Raw genomic sequence first — 20,282 nt, 5'->3', positions numbered from 1 at the left:
GAGCCCAAGAGAGGTGGAGATGATGGTCAAAGTACTGGACCAGGACGACAACGACATTAAAAAAGGTCAGTAGCACATGTAGTCTACCTGTTAGAAGGACTTTATTTCATTCTAGTGTCACATAAAGCAATGGAAACTAATTTGTAACCTAATTTTTTTATGTCAGAACGAAGAATTAACGGTGAGAAGGCCTGTTTAGATACCACTGATACCACTAATGTTACACCTGTTAGCAAACAAGAAAAAAATTAAAAAGAAAAATATACTAAAGAAGTTCTACACAAAGGTATTTCAGTGAACATGTGTAGACAACTAAATGCTTTGGGCACATACCTGTACCGTCATAATAACCAAAATGGCGCCTGTTTTCCAGAATACTCGGAGGTTAAGCCTGCTATTATTGCGATTTCGCCACAGGGACCAAAATATAAACTGATCTCGAGCAGTGTGAAAGGTGAGAAAACGAGAGTATTTATGTCGTTGAATATAAATTACAGATATAGAAGTTAAATGTTAAACATTTTTTTATTTCCTTGTATTGTAGATAAAAAAATCAAAGAGAGTAGAAACCCAAGCGATATCAAGACCTCTTCTGCCACAAACCAGTAGCACCTTTACAAATACTAAATGCTAAAAATAATACTCTGCAGTACTAAGCTCTCTGATTGGTATAGGTGCACTTACTTCTCATGCGGATCTTTCAGACAGCTTTGTTAAAATTTTTGTACCTTTTTCCTGCAATAAAAATGTTGCTTGAACACTGTGTGGTTTATTCTGGGTACTTCACAATTATAAGTTAATAGAGGTTAATATAACTTTAAAAGGTTATAAAGGTATAAGTGTATAAAGAGTAAATATGAATAACACACGTGCTTTACACAAGTGTAATGGTTTGCAGCCAGACAGGTGCAATATACATCGATACAAAACACTAGTCAGTGATGTGTGGATTCCGCACCACATGTGACTAAGACAGACATCAAAAAATTTACATACACGCGCCCCCCAGGTCGAGGAAGTATCGCAGGATTGTCGTGGATCGGTCGGAAGTTTATACGCACTACACAGCCGAAACGAAATTGGAACGAAAATATTAAACAGTACGACCAACCAAATGAAGCAACAATCGTCCATTTGGGCAGACTTTTGACCATTGTGTCACTGCACACACTGACCCGACTTTTGAAAGAGCGGTCGTATGTCGGCTGTTTGAGCCGATTATTGAACAAAAACAGTGTAGTGTGTACAGAGCTTTAGTCTAATGAGACTCATTATTTGTGAGAAGAAAAAATCAATTTACAAAATTGAGGAAGAAATGAAAACAAAAGATGCATTACTAGAACCATATAAGACACAAGAGGACTATGCCATTAACGAACAGGTCCTCAATAAAAAACTTGAAAGAGTAGAGATGGAAGTCGTAAAGATCAAAGAAAAAATTTAATCAGGGACAAACAAGATCACGATAGTAATAATATTAAACTTTGGAAAAGACACACAGCACAATCCAAGAACAACTACTCTTCATATCCTGAGAGTACCCGCAAGCCAGATAGTCACTGGAATACTGTCCAACAGGGTCATGATATTAAACCACGACACAGTCCATCCAGTAGGAAATATCCACCTGTGGAACCTCTACCACTTAGGAATAGATTCATCACACTAGACACAATATATGCCAATGACAGTGACAATATTTTATCTCCGTTACGAATGCTACACGAGAGGGGGGGCAACAAAAGGCATGTCAAACAAAATATCAGAATAGCCTCACCAATGAAGCGAAGGCACATGGAAGAAGGGAAAAACGAGGGGGCATCCAAAAAACTAAGGAGAAGGTACACCTCATCAACGACAGAACGCTAAAAGACAATGGGATCTTCAATTTATCTAAACATCAACTAAATAATTCAGAATTCTCATTATTAAGCAAGGGTCTCTCAATCGCCTCTACACAAAAACCAAATACATTCCAAATGTTTATAGACATCAATAAAAATACTAGGAAATTGACACTAAAGAGACACTTTGCCAGGAAAGATATGGCTATCATCTCTAACTATGAGAACACATCTACATCAGGGCTAAAACTCAACTCCAAGTTCTATCCGCTGGAGTCTAGAAGTTGTCATATTGACCTCTTCCAGGCGATAGTGGTCAAGGACCTATGTAGGGATGATTGTAAAAATCCTAAAACCTCCAATCTTACCAAATAAGAACTTCTAGCCATAAATACCCTTGCAAACAATAAAGAATTAATAATCAAACAAGCCGATAAAGGCGGGGGTATCGTTCTACTAGACAGGTCAGCATATATAGAAAAAGCAGAAAGGTTACTGAATGATGAGACATCCTATACTAAACTATAGAAGGTTCCCTGTTAGGAACTCCCAAGCCAGTACAGTGAAACTCGGGGACTACTCTGAAGGCCCGGTGTTCGCTGGAGCCCCTAGTGGTGGGGACAGACTTGGCTGCGGGCCGACCGAGTGTCGAGTAATGTATACTGACTTAAAGGAGCAACCAGGAGTGGAGTGATTGGCGGGCTGTAGTGAAGAGGGAATCCAAGGTCAAAGGTCACCAGCACAGATACAAAATCCAGGGAAAAGCGAAGGGTCAGACACACAGGGAAAGAAGCAAAATCTGGAATCCAGGCAAAAAGGTCAAGGTCAGAAGAGAAGGTTCACAGGTCCAGGAACAAGCAGAGGTCAAGACACGGGTAGTCAATCCAAGGTAGCAATAACCAACAGAGAGAACAAGCAGGCAGCAGAACTGAGGGCAGAACGCTATAACCGTCAGTGAGGCTGCAGACCTCACTGCCCTATACTAATTAAATTAATCAGCCCACATGCTGTGTTAATTTGCGCGCATGCATCTGGCTACTAGTACCACCGGGACGCAGCGCCTTAGCAACGGCCGGCCAGGAACTGGAAATGACGTCCCGGTCGTCAAGGTGACGGCTGGGACGCCAGAGGACACAGGAAGCGAGCCCTTGAGAAGGTAACCCCGACACCCAGGTTTAGTGGGAAATTTCCTGAAAAATTCTTTAATGAGTTTCCAAGCATGGAGATGCCTCCGCGGTATCCAACATCGCTCCTCAGGGCCATAACCCTTCCAGTGCACCAGGAACTGAACTTGGCCTTGAACCCTCCATGAGACAAGGATTCTTTCAATGACGTATTCCTGGTCTCCATTCACAACCAAAGGCCGAGGCCTGCTAGAGGAAGGCTGACTGAATCTGCTGGGAGCATCGGCTTTCTTCAGAAGCGAACAATGGAATGTCGAGGGTATTTTTAAAGAAGGTGGGAGTTTCAGCCTGAATGCCACTGGATTTATCTTTTTCTCAATTTAAATTGGTCCAATGTATCGGGGCCCCAGTTTCCTGCAAGGTTGCCTCAACTTGATGTTCCGTGTGGACAACCAAACCCGATCCCCCACTCTCAGAGAACATGGCACACGATGGCGGTCAGCGAAAGCCTTGGATTTTTGGGAGGCTTGACCTAGTGCAGAGTGCACCTTTTTCCAGACAGATCTCAACCTGGCCATAAAAGCAGGTGTTCCAGAATCCCCACTGGGACCAGCAGTAGAGAAAGAGTTGGATTTTGGGTGAAATCCGAGGTTGCAGCCTGCAGTTGAGACACCTGAACCATAGATGTTGCCTCAGAACTATCTTTCCAGCGATGGAGTGGCGGTTTTTGTTTTTCTTTTGTTCCAGGATTTTCCTTGTTTTCACTTTTTCTAGGACATTCTATTTTTGTGAAGGAGGATGGAGGACGGAGGAGAGTTCTTGGAGTGATACGGATGAAATGGAGGCCGAAGAAAAGTTAATAGGATATCCTGAGCAGCCCATTATCAAACTGGGTCCAGGGGTTATGAAAAGGTCTGCTAGCTCAGGAACTCGGAGGCAGTGTGAGGGGCTATTGTCTGATGAGGATTGTATCTGCAAGTTCTGCAACTCCCTAGTTGAAGAGAGATGCATCCAACGATGCCAGTCCCCCAGTACTCTGAATATAGGCGGGCATCCTTTGGAGGATTATCACTCCCTGGTGGGTAAGGTGCTAAACCAAACCGAGTGTTGGGTGTGCTCTCACGTGCCTCAAGGGCAGCATAACATAGGACTAGTGCCATTCCCTCTAAACATATCCGAAGTACTCGACTTAAGGGGTGGGAGGCCCATAGAAGGGAGGTACAATAACACTAGGTCCCCTAGTCTGACGCTTCGACAATACTCCATAGGCAGATCTTTGCTGTGCCTAAACATATCTCACGCAAAGCGCCTGGAGAATTGGGAGGCTGACCTATCAGATCAGACAATGGCTCGCCACACTCATTTTAGAGAGAGACTCACAAGGTCACTACTAGGCAGGAATATTGATGGAAGTCACAAGTTAGGGCGTATAACCAAACATAAGAAGGTATCCATTGGAAAGGTCTCTACAGATAAATGTGAAAATGTCATTAATGCCGACACCTGTCTAGAGCAGATGGAGACACTAGGCATGGGTAGTTTTATCAAAACTCTGTGTGACATAATTCATGGGCATACCATCCCTTATGTTCTCCCTGAGGATGTGTACTTTGTTTGTGGAAGAAAAGCTTATTCCTGGGTGACTCCGAGTTCCAAAGGCTTGTGTTTCTTAGCTAAACTGGTTCCTGAAATCATGACTATTACTCATGAAGAAATGGTTGATATTCACAAGACTACATCACCACCATACATACACACACAGTATGAACACCGTGGCAAAATAAACATGATTCCTGGTGAGGAACCCATAGCTACAAAATTGATTAGCGAAACTACTGGTTTCCAAGTTATGGTTGCTCTAGATCTCACCAGGACCGCTCGGGGAACATTAAACTTTAAATATATCCAAGACCTAGCTAAATTAATAGATAATATCACCGAGATGTATGATGACACTTTCAGGTATACTGGAAGGGAGCTACAAGCGTACAAAAAGGAGTTGGTGCAACATAGACTGGTACTAAATTATCTCACCTCTATTACTGGTGGGTACTGTGTGACACTGGCCACCCAGTTCGGTGTCAAATGTTGCACGTACATTACTAATAATACTGATGACCCTAAAGAGGTTATAGACCGGAAGATGGATGAAATTTTGCAGCTGAAATGGGAATTTCGAAAGAGCCATAATTCTTCGTTATATGAGGTCGGGGAAAAGGTGGCGGGTTGGTTCTCATGGTTGAACGACAGCAAAATGGTTCTCCGGTCTGGGGGAGTGGGTACAGGAAATGATTGCGAGTGTAGGTAAGCTCCTTCTCCTTATACTGGGTGTCATCTTAGCAATTGGTTTAGTTGTCAAATGTGTTCCTACTGTGTTGAAGTGTGGAAAACGGTCTCATGGGAGTAACACTGAGAAAGAGACTGAAAGGGTGGTACCAGATACTGAGATCATGGTCTGTGAAGAAGTATTGTATAATCCTGAACTTGAAACGGTGATTGGGTGATAGTTTATTACACTATCAAAGGGTGGAACTGTCGAAGTCAGCAAATTGGATAAAGTCATTTCAATTAATATCGAGCAAACCTGGTTGTCTTTGTCTGAAAAGATGCGTACGGTACGCTATGACGTAGAAGGGCACGCTACGGCGTGAAAGGGCGTACGCATCCACTGCACGTGGCAGCAACAGTAATTGGTCTTTTACCATACATTCGCACAAACACGCATACTTATAAAATAGTACACATTAATGGTAGTTGCAACACATAGTCAGTTATGTCGAAATATAGTAGTATTTATATGTTATATCAGAGTTACATGCATATTAGTGAAATACACGGAACGGGTTAAAGGAATAACCTCATGAGTGGTATCATAATGAACCTTGTTACATATCCTACTGTTTGGTACACTCTGCGAGGGAATCGCAGAGTGCATACGCAAGTTATGAATGATAGGGAATTATGAACTACTTAAGACTAAGGAATCCTGGCGGGAAGAGCAGAGCATACCCCCTGCAGAGATGACCCCCTCCTTTGGATTCCTTAGGATGAACCAGCCAATGATTGACGACCCCTTGGACATTCCTGAGACCCGGACCAATAGATGCAAGCTATACCATCTTCATTGTATTACTGTATTTGATTGTGTATATAAGCAGCAGCTTGTGATCCAGAGTGCAGACATCTTGTCCCCAGACTTCAGGATTGAATGACTGCACTGGATCCAGAGCGCTTGCGATAAGTAACGGCTGTATTTACTATTACTTCGCTTGAGCATATTATTCCACTTATTGCGAATAAATCTTTGTGCTTTGGAAACACAAATCGAGGTTCGACAATCGTTATTGGTTAGCGACAATATGCACATAACAGAAGTATACAAAGTCACAATAGCTATCCAGGCAATAGGAAACAAATTCAATGGTAACAATAGCTTCAGTGGATAGGAGGCTCCGGAGGAGAACACAACTCAGTCCAGATGGATATACAATACAAAAGCAAAGTCAATGGAAAGTATGCATACCGCGGTTCAGGAGAGCAGGCTGTCAGAGAGACGTGCAGGGATACCTGAACGGCTGAAGGCCGGCAGGAGGAGAGACCACTGGAGGGTGGAAGCGGTAATCAGGTTGGTGCAGCGCATGGCAGGTAATCCAGAATCAACGAAGCAATACTCAGGAAGCAGTAGTAAGTGGAACTGGAAACATGAAGAACATGGGAGAGTTGAGGCTGTCTGGTATCCAGTAGTAGTGGTGGAGGCGGCGGAGAGAAGGCACGTTGAACACGGGAGAGTAGAGGCGGTCTGGAACCCTGTAGTAGTAACGGAGGCAGCGGAGAGCTGACACGATAAACACAGGCGCAATGAGACGATCAGGAACTCTGTAGTAGTAACGGAGGCAGTGGAGAGCTGACACGATAAACCCAGGAGAGTTGAGACGATCAGGAACTCTGTAGTAGTAACGGAGGCAGCGGATAGGAATTAGCTGAGTGCAGGCACGATGAGCACAGGAGAGTTGAAACGAACAGGAGTCCGGTAGTAATAGCAGATAGGAATCAGCTGAGTGGAGGCACGATGAACTCAGGAGATTTGAAGTGGTCTGGAAACCACAATAGCAGTAAACAGGAATCAGCAAGAGCTGAATACACGAGGAACACAGGAACACCTTCAGAGGCTCATGGGGAATGAGACTCCAAGATCAGGCAACCAGGTAATGATCACAGGTGGTTTAAATAGGGAGGGTTGCCTGATCATCTAATCAATTAAAAGCAACAGGTACTGAAGGTTTGATAAGGGCTGCACATGCGCAGACCCTCAGGATGGCGGACGGCCACGGTTCCTGAACACACGGGAAATGGCACTCACAGTCCGGTGAGTGACAGTACCCCCCCTTTTAAAGGTGGGCACAGAACACCTGGAACCGGGTTTGTCCGGAAACTTGGAATAAAACTTCTTAAGAAGAGCTGGAGAGTTGAGATCTTCTGCTTTGATCCATGACTGCTCCTCAGGACCAAAGCCCTTCCAATGAACGAGGAAACAAAGAACTCCTCGCGAAATTTTTGCATCCAATATGTGAGTAATCTCAAAGTCTTCCTCTTGATGAATTTGAACTGGCCGAGGTGCTGAAGGAGGGACCGAGAAACGGTTGATGATAAGAGGTTTCAGCAAAGACACATGGAAGGCATTGAAAATACGAAGATTCTTAGGTAGTAGAAGTTTGAAACAAACTGGATTTATCACTTGAATGATACGGACCAATAAAACGAGGAGCGAACTTCATAGATGGGACCTTCAAATGAATATTTTTGGTTGATAACCAAACACGATCTCCAATTTTCAGTGGTGTAATAGCCCGTCTCTTTTTATCTGCAAAAGACTTATATCTGGCAGATGTCTTCTTTAAACAGGTTTCGAGCTGAGACCAAATATTTTTGAAGGTCTGACAAACAGTCTCTACAGCAGGAACTTGGGTGGGAGGGAGGGCAGGAAATTCCGGAAAAGACGGATGGTGACCGTAAACCACAAAGCATGGAGTTTTAGAAGATGACTCATGATACATGTTGTTATGAGCGAATTCAGCCCATGGAAGCAAGTCTACCCAGTTGTCTTGGTTGGCTGAAGAGTACATCCTTATAAAAGTCTCAAGATCTTGATTGACCCTTTCGGTTTGTCCGTTTGATTGAGGATGGTAGGAGGATGAGATTGACAAGGTCTTACAGAGGGCCCGCCAGAATCTGGAAACAAATTGTACTCCTCTATCTGAAACAATCTCGGAAGGACATCCATGAATATGGAAGATTTCTTTGATGAAATAATCAGCCAGAGTAGATGAAGAAGGTAAACCGGTCAAAGGAACGAAATGTGCCATCTTCGAAAATCTGTCCACCACTACCCAAATAGTATTGCAGTTTTTACTAGGAGGAAGATCAGTAACAAAGTCCATACTAATATGGGTCCACGGCTTGGAAGGAATGGGTAGTGGTTGAAGCAAACCCGCTGGAGTTCTGCGGGGAGTCTTGAATTTGGGAACACAATTCACACGCAGCCACAAAATCTTTGACATCTTTCCTCATAGAAGGCCACCAGTAACTTCGAGAAAGAATTTCAAAGGTCTTGCACCTTGTCACCAGAGTGTCCAGAAAAACGAGAAGAGTGAAACCACAAAAGGATTTTCTTCCTAAGAGCAGGAGGCATGAGGGTTCTCCCAAATGGTAGCACCTAAGTGGAAGAAGCAGCCAGAGAAACACATTTGGGGTCTAATATAGAGTGGTTGGGACCATCTTCAACGTCTGAGGACGTCACAAAGGCTCGAGATAGAGCGTCTGCTTTTTTATTTTTTGCAGCTGGTTTGAAGTTTTTGATTAGTTCAAAACGAGAAAAGAAAAGAGACCATCTTGCTTGACGAGGATTCAAACATTGAGCAGACTGTAAATATGACAAATTTTTATGATCAGTAAAAATTGTCACAGGATGACGAGCTCCCTCCAACAAATATCTCCATTCCTCTAATGCTACTTTTATAGCCAGCAACTCCTTGTCCCCGATGGTATAATTCTTCTCCGCAGGCAGAAGACCCCGAGAGTAAAAGGCACAAGGATGGAATTTTTGTTGCTCCGATCTTTGGGAGAGAATGGCTCCTAAACCAACATTAGAGGCATCTACCTCTAGGAAGAAGGGCTGTCGAAGAACAGGAGCAGAGGAGAAGGACTCTTTGAGAAACTGGAAGGCTTGAAGAGCCCTAGAGGACCATTGTTTAGTATTGGCCCCTTTACGAGTTAGGGCCACAATAGGAGATGCAATCAAGGAAAAATCTTGAATGAAGCGTCTATAGTAATTGGAAAAACCTAAAAAACGCTGAATTGCACGAAGAGTAGTTGGCTGAGGCCGATGTAACACAGCATTCACCTTTTCTGGATCCATCTGAAGACCAACTCCGGAGACAATATATCCCAGAAATGGAATCTGGGGCAACTCGAAAGAACATTTTTCTAACTTGCAGAATAATGAATTTTTCCGGAGTCTGGAAAGGACCTCTGCCACATGTTGATGATGAGAAGGCAGGTCCTGCGAAAAGATCAATATGTCGTCCAGATAGACGACGACACAAACATATAACAAGTCCCGGAAGATCTCATTAATGAAACCCTGGAAAACAGCGGGGGCATTACATAACCCGAAGGGCATTACTAAATATTCATAATGCCCGTCTCTGGTGTTGAAAGCTGTCTTCCATTCGTCACTGGACCTGATTCGAATTAAATTGTAGGCACCACGAAGATCCAACTTGGTAAAGATCCGGGCTCCCTTGATACGATCAAATAACTCAGTAATTAATGGAATGGGATACCGATTTTTGATAGTTATGGCGTTAAGTCCACTGAAATCTATACAGGGGCGTAATGACCCATCCTTCTTTTTTACGAAGAAAAACCCTGCTCCACCGGGAGAGGTAGAAGGTCGAATAAATCCTCGCTGGAGATTCTCTTGGATGTATTCAGATGTAGCTTGAGATTCAGGTAACGAAAGTGGATGCACACGTCCCCTGGGAGGAGTCTTGTAAGGTTGAAGATCAATCGGACAGTCCCACGAACAATGAGGAGGAAGACGTTCAGACTGAGTCTTATCAAATACATCGGCAAAAGAAGCATACTGAGGAGGAAGTCCCGGTGAACAAGGTGAAATGGAGGATTGCTGTATTTTGAGAGGAACGACTTGAGAGAGGCAACGATGATGACATTCAGGCCCCCAAGACGTAAATTGAGGAGTGTGCCAGTCAATCTGAGGAGAGTGACGTTGAACTCATGGAAGGCCTAATACAATAGGACTGGTAGTAACAGGAAGAATTAAAAATTAAATTTCTTCCTGGTGTAATACACCAATTTGAAGGGTTACTGGAGACGTACTCTGGGTGATGAGACCATTAATAATGCGTGATCCATCGATAGCAGTCACAGTAATAGGTATTTTCAAAGTTATCACTGGTAGGGACCATTGATTCACGAGGGATTTAGAAATAAAATTTCCTGCAGCTCCAGAGTCAATAAGTGCTTGGGACTTAAACGATTTGGTAGCAAAGGAAACCGCAACATCAAAAGCGCAAACTTTTAATTTCGTAGAACATGGAGAGGACTCCAGGGACCCTAACTTCACCTCTCCAGAACTGGTTAGGGCCTGGCATTTCCCGATTTTTTAGGGCATGAATTGAGCATATGAGTAGAATCAGCACAATAGATACAAAGTCTATTTTTTACTCTTCGGTCCCTCTCCTCTGAAGTTAATTTGGAGCGACCTATCTCCATGGGTATCACCGGAGATGAAACTGGGCGAACTTGAGGGCTTGAGCGAAGAGGTGCTTTAAATGAAGTTGTTTTTTCAGACTCTCTTTCACGAAATCTCATGTCTACACGGTGGCAAAGAGAAATCAAATCTTCTAGAGAAGTAGGTAATTCTTGAGTAGTCAGTGCATCTTTAATTTTATCAGAAAGCCCCTGCCAGAAGGCGGCAATTAACGCTTCAGTGTTCCACTGAAGTTCAGAGGCTAATATCCGAAATTGAATGACGTACTGGCCTACAGTACGAGAACCCTGACGTAGACGGAGGATGCTGGATGCAGTGGAAATAACACGACCAGGTTCATCAAATACACTTCGAAACGTGGAAATAAATTTGGCACTATCTTGTAATAATGGATCATTTCTTTCCCACAGAGGGGAAGCCCATGCGAGAGCTTGTCCGGAAAACAAGGAAATGAGATAGGCCACTCTGGAACGATGAGTAGAGAAATTGTGAGGTTGAAACTCAAAAGGAACTGAGCATTGATTTAGAAAACCCCTGCATGTTTTGGGGTCTCCATCATATTTTGACGGAGTAGGCAGGTGAAGTGTGGAAGCAGTAGACACCTGGTATGGCACTGGGGAAACGGAGGAAGGCACAGGAGCATCAACAGTAGCTGTGATATTTTGCACAGACGTTCCTTGGGAGCCTAACGCCTGGTAACATTGCAGCAAATGTTGTTGGCGAACATCCTGTTGTTCAATACGGGTAACCAGATACTGATAACTGTAGGTTCCGCACCTGGGTCTGTCATGGCCTGATCTTACTGTCACGGGCACTAGGAGTATTTGCCCAGGATATCACCAGATGATGGACTTACCAGAGTAATATAGTTGGTACTATGGTTCTCTGGTAGCAGAGTGACAACGGAACAGGAGAAACAGCAGATGGTGAGAGAATGCTCGAGGAAAGTCTATGACTAGCAGCAACTGGTAATGAGTAGATGAATGTACACGAGGAACCAGATGGACAAGGAAACGTGAGGAAAGTCAGTGGTCTGCGTATAGCAAGTTGTACCACTGCTATAGTGAGGAGGAATGTCCAGGAGTAGCGAGGAGGTAGTGAGAGTCAGCTGTCTGCATATAGCAAGTTGTACCGCTGTCTATAGTGAAGGAATGGAATCCAGGTGAAAGTAGGTAACGGGGAAGTCAGTGGTCTGCGTATAGCAAGTTGTACCACTGCTTATGTGAGAGGATACTTGAAACTGGTGTCACAGGGAACAGGAGTCAGTGGTCTGCGTCAGCAAGTTGTACCACTGCCGGTCGTCAAGGTGACGGCCGGGACGCCAGAGGACACAGGAAGCGAACCGCGGCGGCTCGTGACAATCCCACTATGGAATATGTATCCCTATTATGAAACACTCTAGTCAAAGGTCTACGTAACAATGTGTTAACTAAGGATGAGTACCAATATTTATTGATTTAGAATCATATTATCCATATTTTTTATTTTCTTCAGAAAATCCACAAAACATTGAATAAACCCCCAGGAAGTCCTATTGTGGCTGGCATAGATTCCCTTACATCACACATTTCTGAGTATGTCAACATATTCCTTAGTAAATATGTAACCAAGCTTGAATCCTATTTAAAAGATACCAACAGCATATTAGACATTTTTGAGGGATTCTGTTGGAACCACAACTACACATGGCTCACTATTGATGTTCAATCATTATACACAGCAATAGAGCATAACAAAGGTATCAGCGCCTGTAGAGAATTTCTAGATCCTGATGCAGACTTATCTGTAGAACACAAGAACTTCATATGTGAATTGATGAATTTTATTCTCACCCATAACTATTTCAAATTTTTAGAAGTCTTCTATCTTTAGGTGTGCGGCACAGCTATGGGCACCATTTTTGCACGATGTTTCGCAAATCTCCTAATGGGTAGTTGGGAAGAAGAATTCATTTGTAGACCCTATCCATTTTCAAAATGTATTAAGATATATAAGAGATATATAGATGATATACTCATAGTCTGGGAAGGTGATGATGAGTCAATGAATTCATTCTTGACATATATTGGCAACAATGACTATAATCTTAAATTTACAGCGAATCGTAGTAACACCAGCATTGAGTATCTGGACTTCCAAGAATTAATAATAGAGTCGAGTTGAAAAATTATGTTAAAACTGTTGATACAAATATCTACCTGCATTATAAAATTGTACATGTTAAAAAGTGGAAATCAAACATTCCATATTCCCAATTCTACAGAATCAAGAGGAATTGTCGAGGCAAATCCCAGTGCAGAGTACAATTACTCATGTACGCACAGGGTTTCCAGAAAAGAGGCTACCCTGAAAAATTAATATCAGAAGCCTTAACTAAAATTGAAGGGATTAATAGATCTGGGGGTAAATGTATCAAGGTGCGATTTTGCAAATCCAGCGATTTTCTCGGGAGAGTTGAAAATCGCAGATGTATGAAGCTGATATTTCATGTAAAATCGCCAGAGTTGTGCTTCTGTCAAAATTGCTATTTGCAAAATCGATAGAGAGCAAACTCCCGACTGTTTGCCACTGCAGCTATACTGTCACAAACTCAGGGGTATTCTGCTTACTGGTTTCAGCACTACTCACCAAAGAGGTGCGGAGTCTAACGTGTCCCAGGTCTTCGCCAGGGACCCCCGCAAGGAAGTATGGTCTTTACTGCGGGAGACACGCAGGTCGCGGTCCTCAGAGGGAGCAAACAGTGAAGCGCTAGGATGGAAGTGGTGTCAGGCGGGCCGGGTCAAAACCGAGAAATCAAGAGATGCCAGAAGGAGAATCGGTAATCGTGGTCAGGAGCTAGTCGGGTCAGGTATCAGGAGCGCAGGAGATAAGAATGGTCAAAACGTAGCCTGGGTCAATTCATAAGGAGCACAGATAATGGATAGTCAAGGTCAAGCCAGGTTATACACAGGAGATACAGAAGAATAATACAGGAACGCTGGAGATTAGTGGGACCTAATACTCTGGCACCCACTAAGTGTAATATGGGTGAATAATGTATAAAAAAACAAACAGACGCCATTTAGTTCTGTGGAACTACAAGTCCCAGCCAGCCCGGGTGCCATAAATATTGTGGGCATGCTGCTACTTGTATAACTACAAGCACCAGCATACCCATGGCAGCCAGGGCGTGTTGGCACTTGTAGAGCCACAAGTCCCAACATGCCCTGACACCCACGGCTGGCTTGGTCCTGTAGTTCCACAAAGCAAAATGTTTAGAAAAGCACAACTCCCTCATTAAAACCACATTTATTAAACATAATAAACCCACAAAAATACAGTAAACACCCTCATTTACATCATATATTTTTATTAAAATTAATAAATCCCCAATATACTCACCAATGAAGTTTTCTTCTGTTGTCAGTAGCTTTTAATCCAAAAATGACTGTCACTAATGTCCCAAATAAATTAGTAATTTCCAAAAGTCCATGCTTGTACCGCCGCAAACAGCTTCTACTAGCTAGAAGCTCCGATACGCAATGAGCTTTGCTCTTGCGCGAGGTCTATTTATAGTATTAGGGGATTAGTGGGAAAATTCCCTAATACTATAAATAGACATCGCGCAAGAGCTAAGCTCATTGCGCATTGGAGCTTTTAGCTAGTAGAAGCTGTTTGCAGCGGTCCACCACTTTTTTTTGTTTTTTTTTGTTTTTCCTCAATTAAAACCCAAGATTCATGGATGTTACAATATGGAGCCCTCCTGGCTGAAGACAAGAAGCCAACAATGGGGAACCAGCAGTAGTCTGGCAGCACTAGGGTAAAGACTGAATAGAGGGGGGACCCACACTTTTTTTTTTTAACTTTGATCTATTTTTTACTGTTTTGACAGCTGCCGGAGCTCCGGCAGTATGGCAGGGCAGTGGCGGATCTAGACTTTTCTTTTAGGGGGGGGGGGGGCGCTTTACCGATGAGTCCTGACTCCTCCCCCTCTCCTGTCCTAACTCCTCGCCCTCTCTAGTTCTAACTCCTCCCCCTCTCCAGTCCTAACTCTTCCCGGGCCTGCACCCATATACACACATACATATATACACACATATATATATATATATATATATATATAGATATAGATATATATCTATATATATATTATATTATATATTACACAAACTCGTGGTAGTGGGACCTATATATCAGTCAGCCATTTTAAATCACATGGAGTCATCATTGTCACACAAATTAAAGTGTTCTATCTAATATAGATAAAGACAACAAAGCAGTTGCATTTTATAAACCCTGGAAGCACTATCACTACTTTAGGTCACTATTTTATATTTCGCTATAATTTACAAATCAAGATTTATTTACATTTTTTGACAAATAAATAATAAAGATTTATTTTTTCCTTTTTAAATGGTACACTTAAATAAACACACTGGGGCTGCAGCTGCCATGGAGGATACACAGGAAATCACCTACAGCTCAAACTTCATAATCCACTCTCCTGCTTGCCCTCCTTTCTAAAGAAATCAGTAACACACCATAATTTACAGTGCTCTCTCTGTGATAAGCCGCCCCAGACCCCCCAGACAGACTGTAATAAAGTGTAATAGTGTAGTGTGATAATGTCTGCTGCTGCTGCTGCCGCCGCCCAGCGTGAGTGAATGAGAAGGCTGGTGATTCCCTCCTCCCAGTCTGCTAGGTCAGCCAGCCCAGCACCTAGGTGAGTGAAAGTGGAAAAACCAGTCCATGTCGTGGGGAGGGGGTAGGGCGGGGGCGGGGCTGCCCGGACAATGCGTCCTGTTGGCAGTGAGTCTACAACTCAAACTAAATGCAGCAGCAGTGTCTTAGAGTGTCTTAGGGGGGGCGATTGCCCCGATCGCCCCCCTCCTTCCGCTGGATCCGCCCCTGTGATAGGGCAGTGTAACAGTATGGGTTTATACATTTCGTTGCTACAACACAGGAGAGTTAGCTAACACGGGAGTGTTTTACATTGCAGCAAAGCGCCAGAGATGACCAGCGATTTTGAAGATCAGGGTAAAAATTGCAGCTTGGTTCATTTGATGAGTTTGGGACTAAAATCGCGGGTTAACATCCGCATTTTGCCGCGATTTTAACACGCTGTAAAAAAATCGGACCTTGATACATTTACCCCCTGATCTGCTACAATATAAAGTCAGGGAGAATAATAAGGAATGTATTCCATTCATTATTATTATTATTATTATCATTTATTTGTTAGGCGCCACAAGGTTTCCGCAGCGCCGCACATAGTACAAACAGTAGACTATACAGGGTATCACAGTACAGAACAATAAACAAAAGTACCAATACTTCAGAAACTCCAGGCAGGCAGATGCAAGAGACACGGAGCAGAAGAACGGGTAAGGAGACAGGAGGGAAGAGGGCCCTGCTCATTCGAGCTTACATCCTAAGGGAGGGTTGACAGACCAGGCACAAGAGGATTCATTACCAACTACAATTCTTGCGAACACAGGATTACATACACAATCTCTTAACATTGGGACATACGGATGGACCCTGTTCTAGCCACCATTTTACCCGTGAGACCGGATATAGTCTTCCGTAAGAATAGGAACCTCAAAGACACCCTGGCCCCAAGTATGTTATCTGAAACCAGTATTATTATTTACAACACATTTTAGATCAAATGGTTTAACAAGTGCAGCCATTGAAATATCTGTAAATTTGCGAGTCCAGAGAAGAAAATATTCTATAATTACGACAATAGCCAGAAGTACAATATCAAACAATTCATGCATTGCCAAACATCATCTGTTATATATTTATTACAATGTTCTTGCGTATTGAAATGCATAGGCAAAACAAGAAAGGCCATTAAAACTTAGAATACAAGAACATGTCCGCAACATCAAAAACAAAATAGAATCCCACTCTGTTTGCAGACATTTCATCCAAACACATAATTCTGATCTAAATCACCTTACTTTCAAGAGAATAGAAAATGTACACTTGGGCCAAAGAGGTGGAGACCTTCAGTCCAAGCTGTCTAGACGAGAGATGTTTTGGATTTTCCAGTTGAATACCCTTGCTCCTGCAGGCTTTAATGAGGGTTATGAAATTGCACCATTTTTATAAATATTGACTTTTACACACTTTTATTCATATATTATATTTTTTAATATTTTAATTAGATATATGTGTCTTATATGCTAGATAGCGACCTATATTCGTTTGGCCACCCCTCTGCATTTGAGAATATATCTGATTACAATTATATGTGTATCACCATGTAACATTTTGTATGGATGTATATGCTGGTCCCATATTTTGCATTTGGTATATGAATATCACCAGAATTCTATATCCTTAATGCTTCATTTCCTAACTACATTTTCTAATGTTTTATATCCATGTCATTGTTATATCTATCTTGTTCGTTCTAGTCATATTATTATTTTATTTATATTATCGAAGTTCCCTTTTTTAAGATGGCCAACTTATGTCCTAACACTAACTGTGCATTATCTGCCAGTATCAAAAATGGCAGACGAACTGTTTCCTATCTTGGAACCTTCGTTTTTAATACAATTCAAGGCACTCAGTGGACCTAGTACAGGCTGATGCCTTTGTATTGATATACCACCACAAAAGTACTCCTGACAGTCCCGATAAAGTACTCGAGTGATTGCAAGTGGCCCGCGCATACGCAATGACTGCCGCATATCGCACATACTCAAAATGGCCGCCCTATATTATGCAAAACTATACCTTATACCCACTTTGTTCGGACTATTGGCAGGATAGGTCCTGGGAGGTCCGGGGGTCAGGTGGGTGTGTGGGGGTGGGGTTTGAAGAATCACGCCTTTAGCCACGTGATGCCGATAAGCCCCGCCTCCTCCATTTACTTTCCACAGCCGCACGCAGGCCCTAAACTATGATAAAGCTAAACAAAGAAAATGTAATACTACTGCTTCTCTGTATTCCAGTGAACACACAAATCTGTGAATTTAGCAGCTCCACCATTTTGACAACAATCTCACTCCACGATAGTGCTGAATCTGCAGCTAACCACAGGATGTGATGGCATACCATGTCTGTATTGTGCAAGGAACATGTCCATTAAGGTTTCTGCCTTAATCGTCGTAATATCATAATTTTGTATTTTGTATATAGACCTTTGTACAACAAGTGTATATGGACCCCTGTATAGTGTCATTGTGTGTTTATGGATCCCTGTATAATGTCAATGTGTGCATATGGACCCCCTGTACAGTATCACTGTGTGTACATAGATCCCTGTATAATGTCACTGTGTATATATAGACCCCTGTATAGTGACGCTTTGAATTACTTGCACAGGCAATTGGTTTGTGATTGGCAGCGTATGGTACACAGTGGACTGACCTCCAATCTGTCCCAGAGGATCATTATTAGTACACTGACAAACTGCGGCTCTGTCACCACTTCCTCAGGACAAACTATCTGACTGAACACACTTTTCATGTTTTGTGCTACATGTTCAGTGGCTATAGAGAACAGTGCTACTGAATTGGGATACTGTGTCTGTTATTGCGCAATTAACACGTCCATTAAGGTTTCTGCCTTAATCGTTGTAATTTCATTGCTTATTGGAGTCTGAGTGGAAGAGTTTCAATAGTTCTCTTACATTGTCGATGGTGTGTTAGGAACCTTAATCGGACATGTTAAACCGTAAGGTTTTTTGTCTATGGAATATATATATATATACATACACACACACACACACATATATATCTAATATATAAATGCTTAGTGGCGTCTGATTGTCTGTGTGTGTGTGGAAAAAAAAAACCAAATTGCAGCGCCACCTGCTGGGCAGAGTTATACACTGACCTACTAAAACGCACACGCGAACAACTGCTTCCTTTTTATCCTTGTCAGGATGAAAAATGTTTTGACACTGTATACTTTCACAGCAATGATGGAGACCCTAAACGCTTGCTATACATAGACCAGCTCTCTCTCAAGACCAGCCAGCTTCCCCAGCATTGGTCTCAGTGAAAAAATGATACAAACAAGCTTTTATACCTGATACTCCTCCCCCAGCCTTAGCTTGATGGACAGGTGACACACCCACCTTCTCTTTAAAAGGAAACGTCCATCCCTGGCTCTGTTTGGACTAACAGACACATCCTGTATGTTTGCTGAGACGAAGGATTTCAAATCATGTAAGTTTAACCAAACTTAAACTATTGCTTTTCATACATAAATCTTCACATTCAATCTAGATGCATTACTGCACAAATGTTTTACTCTACTTCCCTGCTTTCTCTGCATATTGCCAGCTAAATGCCTTTTGTTACATATCCCTCCCCCTAGAGCTCCAAGTAGGGGGATGCGGACTTCGCGCGGTGCGCATATTTTCGTGACAACGCATTGTCAAAGTCGTATAATTGGATGAACGAAAGTATATTGGTTAATACTGTTTTGCCGTGCGATTGCGATTCGTACGCCACGTAACACAGATCCATACGCCACCTAACACAGCGCGTGGTGCGATCGCACGGTAAAATACGCACCTACACACTCGCATTACAACATTTAGTAATTTATATAATTCATATTCATGCTAGTCCGTTACACTGTAATTTATGAGCAGATAGTATTTGGTTTATTATTAGTTTATATAATATGATTATAAGTACACTTTAGTGATATTTATGGTTCAGTTTATAGGAAAGGTGTCATGTCTAATATCATATTAATCCCCTTTACATCAGCAGCTGTTCGGTGCATTCGGCGAAGAGATCGCACATTGCATACTCTAGTTATTGATGTTAGGGAATAAACCTTTAATATGATGTTAACTGTCAAATGCAAATGTAATTGGAGTTTGGCGGGAAGAACAGAGCAGTTTGGCGGGAAGAACAGAGCTCATCCCCTGGAGAGACCCCCACCTTTGGATTCCTTAGATTGAATCAGCCTATGATGTGTAACCCCCTGGACCCTCCAATAGAAGCAAGCTATACCACCTGCATTGTTTCACTGTATCTCTGTTTGCATATAAGCAATAGCTCTCATGTAGTGTTCAGACTACTCTGATCACAATATTCAAGGGTGAATTACTGTTCACTGGTGCCCATGGTTAGCGCAGCGGTATGTATTTATCTTTTGGTATTGGCTGTACTGTACTGTATTATATTACAATCATGTATTGAATTGTTAACTTGTTACATCTGCTAAAATAAATCACTTTGTGCGATAGAAAACGACACAATGCTTATTTGAAAACGACACAATTACTTTAATAGCATCTGCATTTTTGTGTAGAATCCCAGGTCTATGTTCTACTGAGAACTTGAAAGGTTGCAGTGCCAAGAACCAGCGGGTTACCTTGGCATTTACCTCCCTGTTGTTCTGCATCCATCTTAATGGTGCATGGTCTGTTAGTAAGATGAACTCTCTGCCTAGGAGATAATAGCGCAGAGCTTCTGTAGTACATTTTATGGCGAGACATTCTTTCTCCACAGTGGCATATTTTTGTTCCCTTGGAAGCAACTTACGGCTTAGGTACAGGAC

The 20,282-nt window shown here is 42.5% G+C and overlaps 1 protein-coding gene across 1 annotated transcript in view; it reads right to left on the bottom strand.

Moving 5' to 3' along the window:
- Positions 1–2,087: 2,087 nt before the first annotated feature.
- LOC142143891 (uncharacterized) overlaps positions 2,088–20,282 on the bottom strand; it is a 187,355-nt gene continuing 169,160 nt past the window's right edge. Inside the window, exon 4 of the mRNA XM_075202188.1 lies at positions 2,088–2,168. Coding sequence (XP_075058289.1) covers positions 2,088–2,168 — 81 coding nt within the window. The remainder of the gene's footprint in view (positions 2,169–20,282) is intronic.

This window comes from Mixophyes fleayi, chromosome 1 (assembly GCF_038048845.1).
Source record: "Mixophyes fleayi isolate aMixFle1 chromosome 1, aMixFle1.hap1, whole genome shotgun sequence".
Classification (NCBI taxonomy): Eukaryota; Metazoa; Chordata; class Amphibia; order Anura; family Limnodynastidae; genus Mixophyes; species Mixophyes fleayi.
Note: the sequence above shows the minus strand (reverse complement) of the source record. Positions and strands in the feature narration are given on the sequence as shown.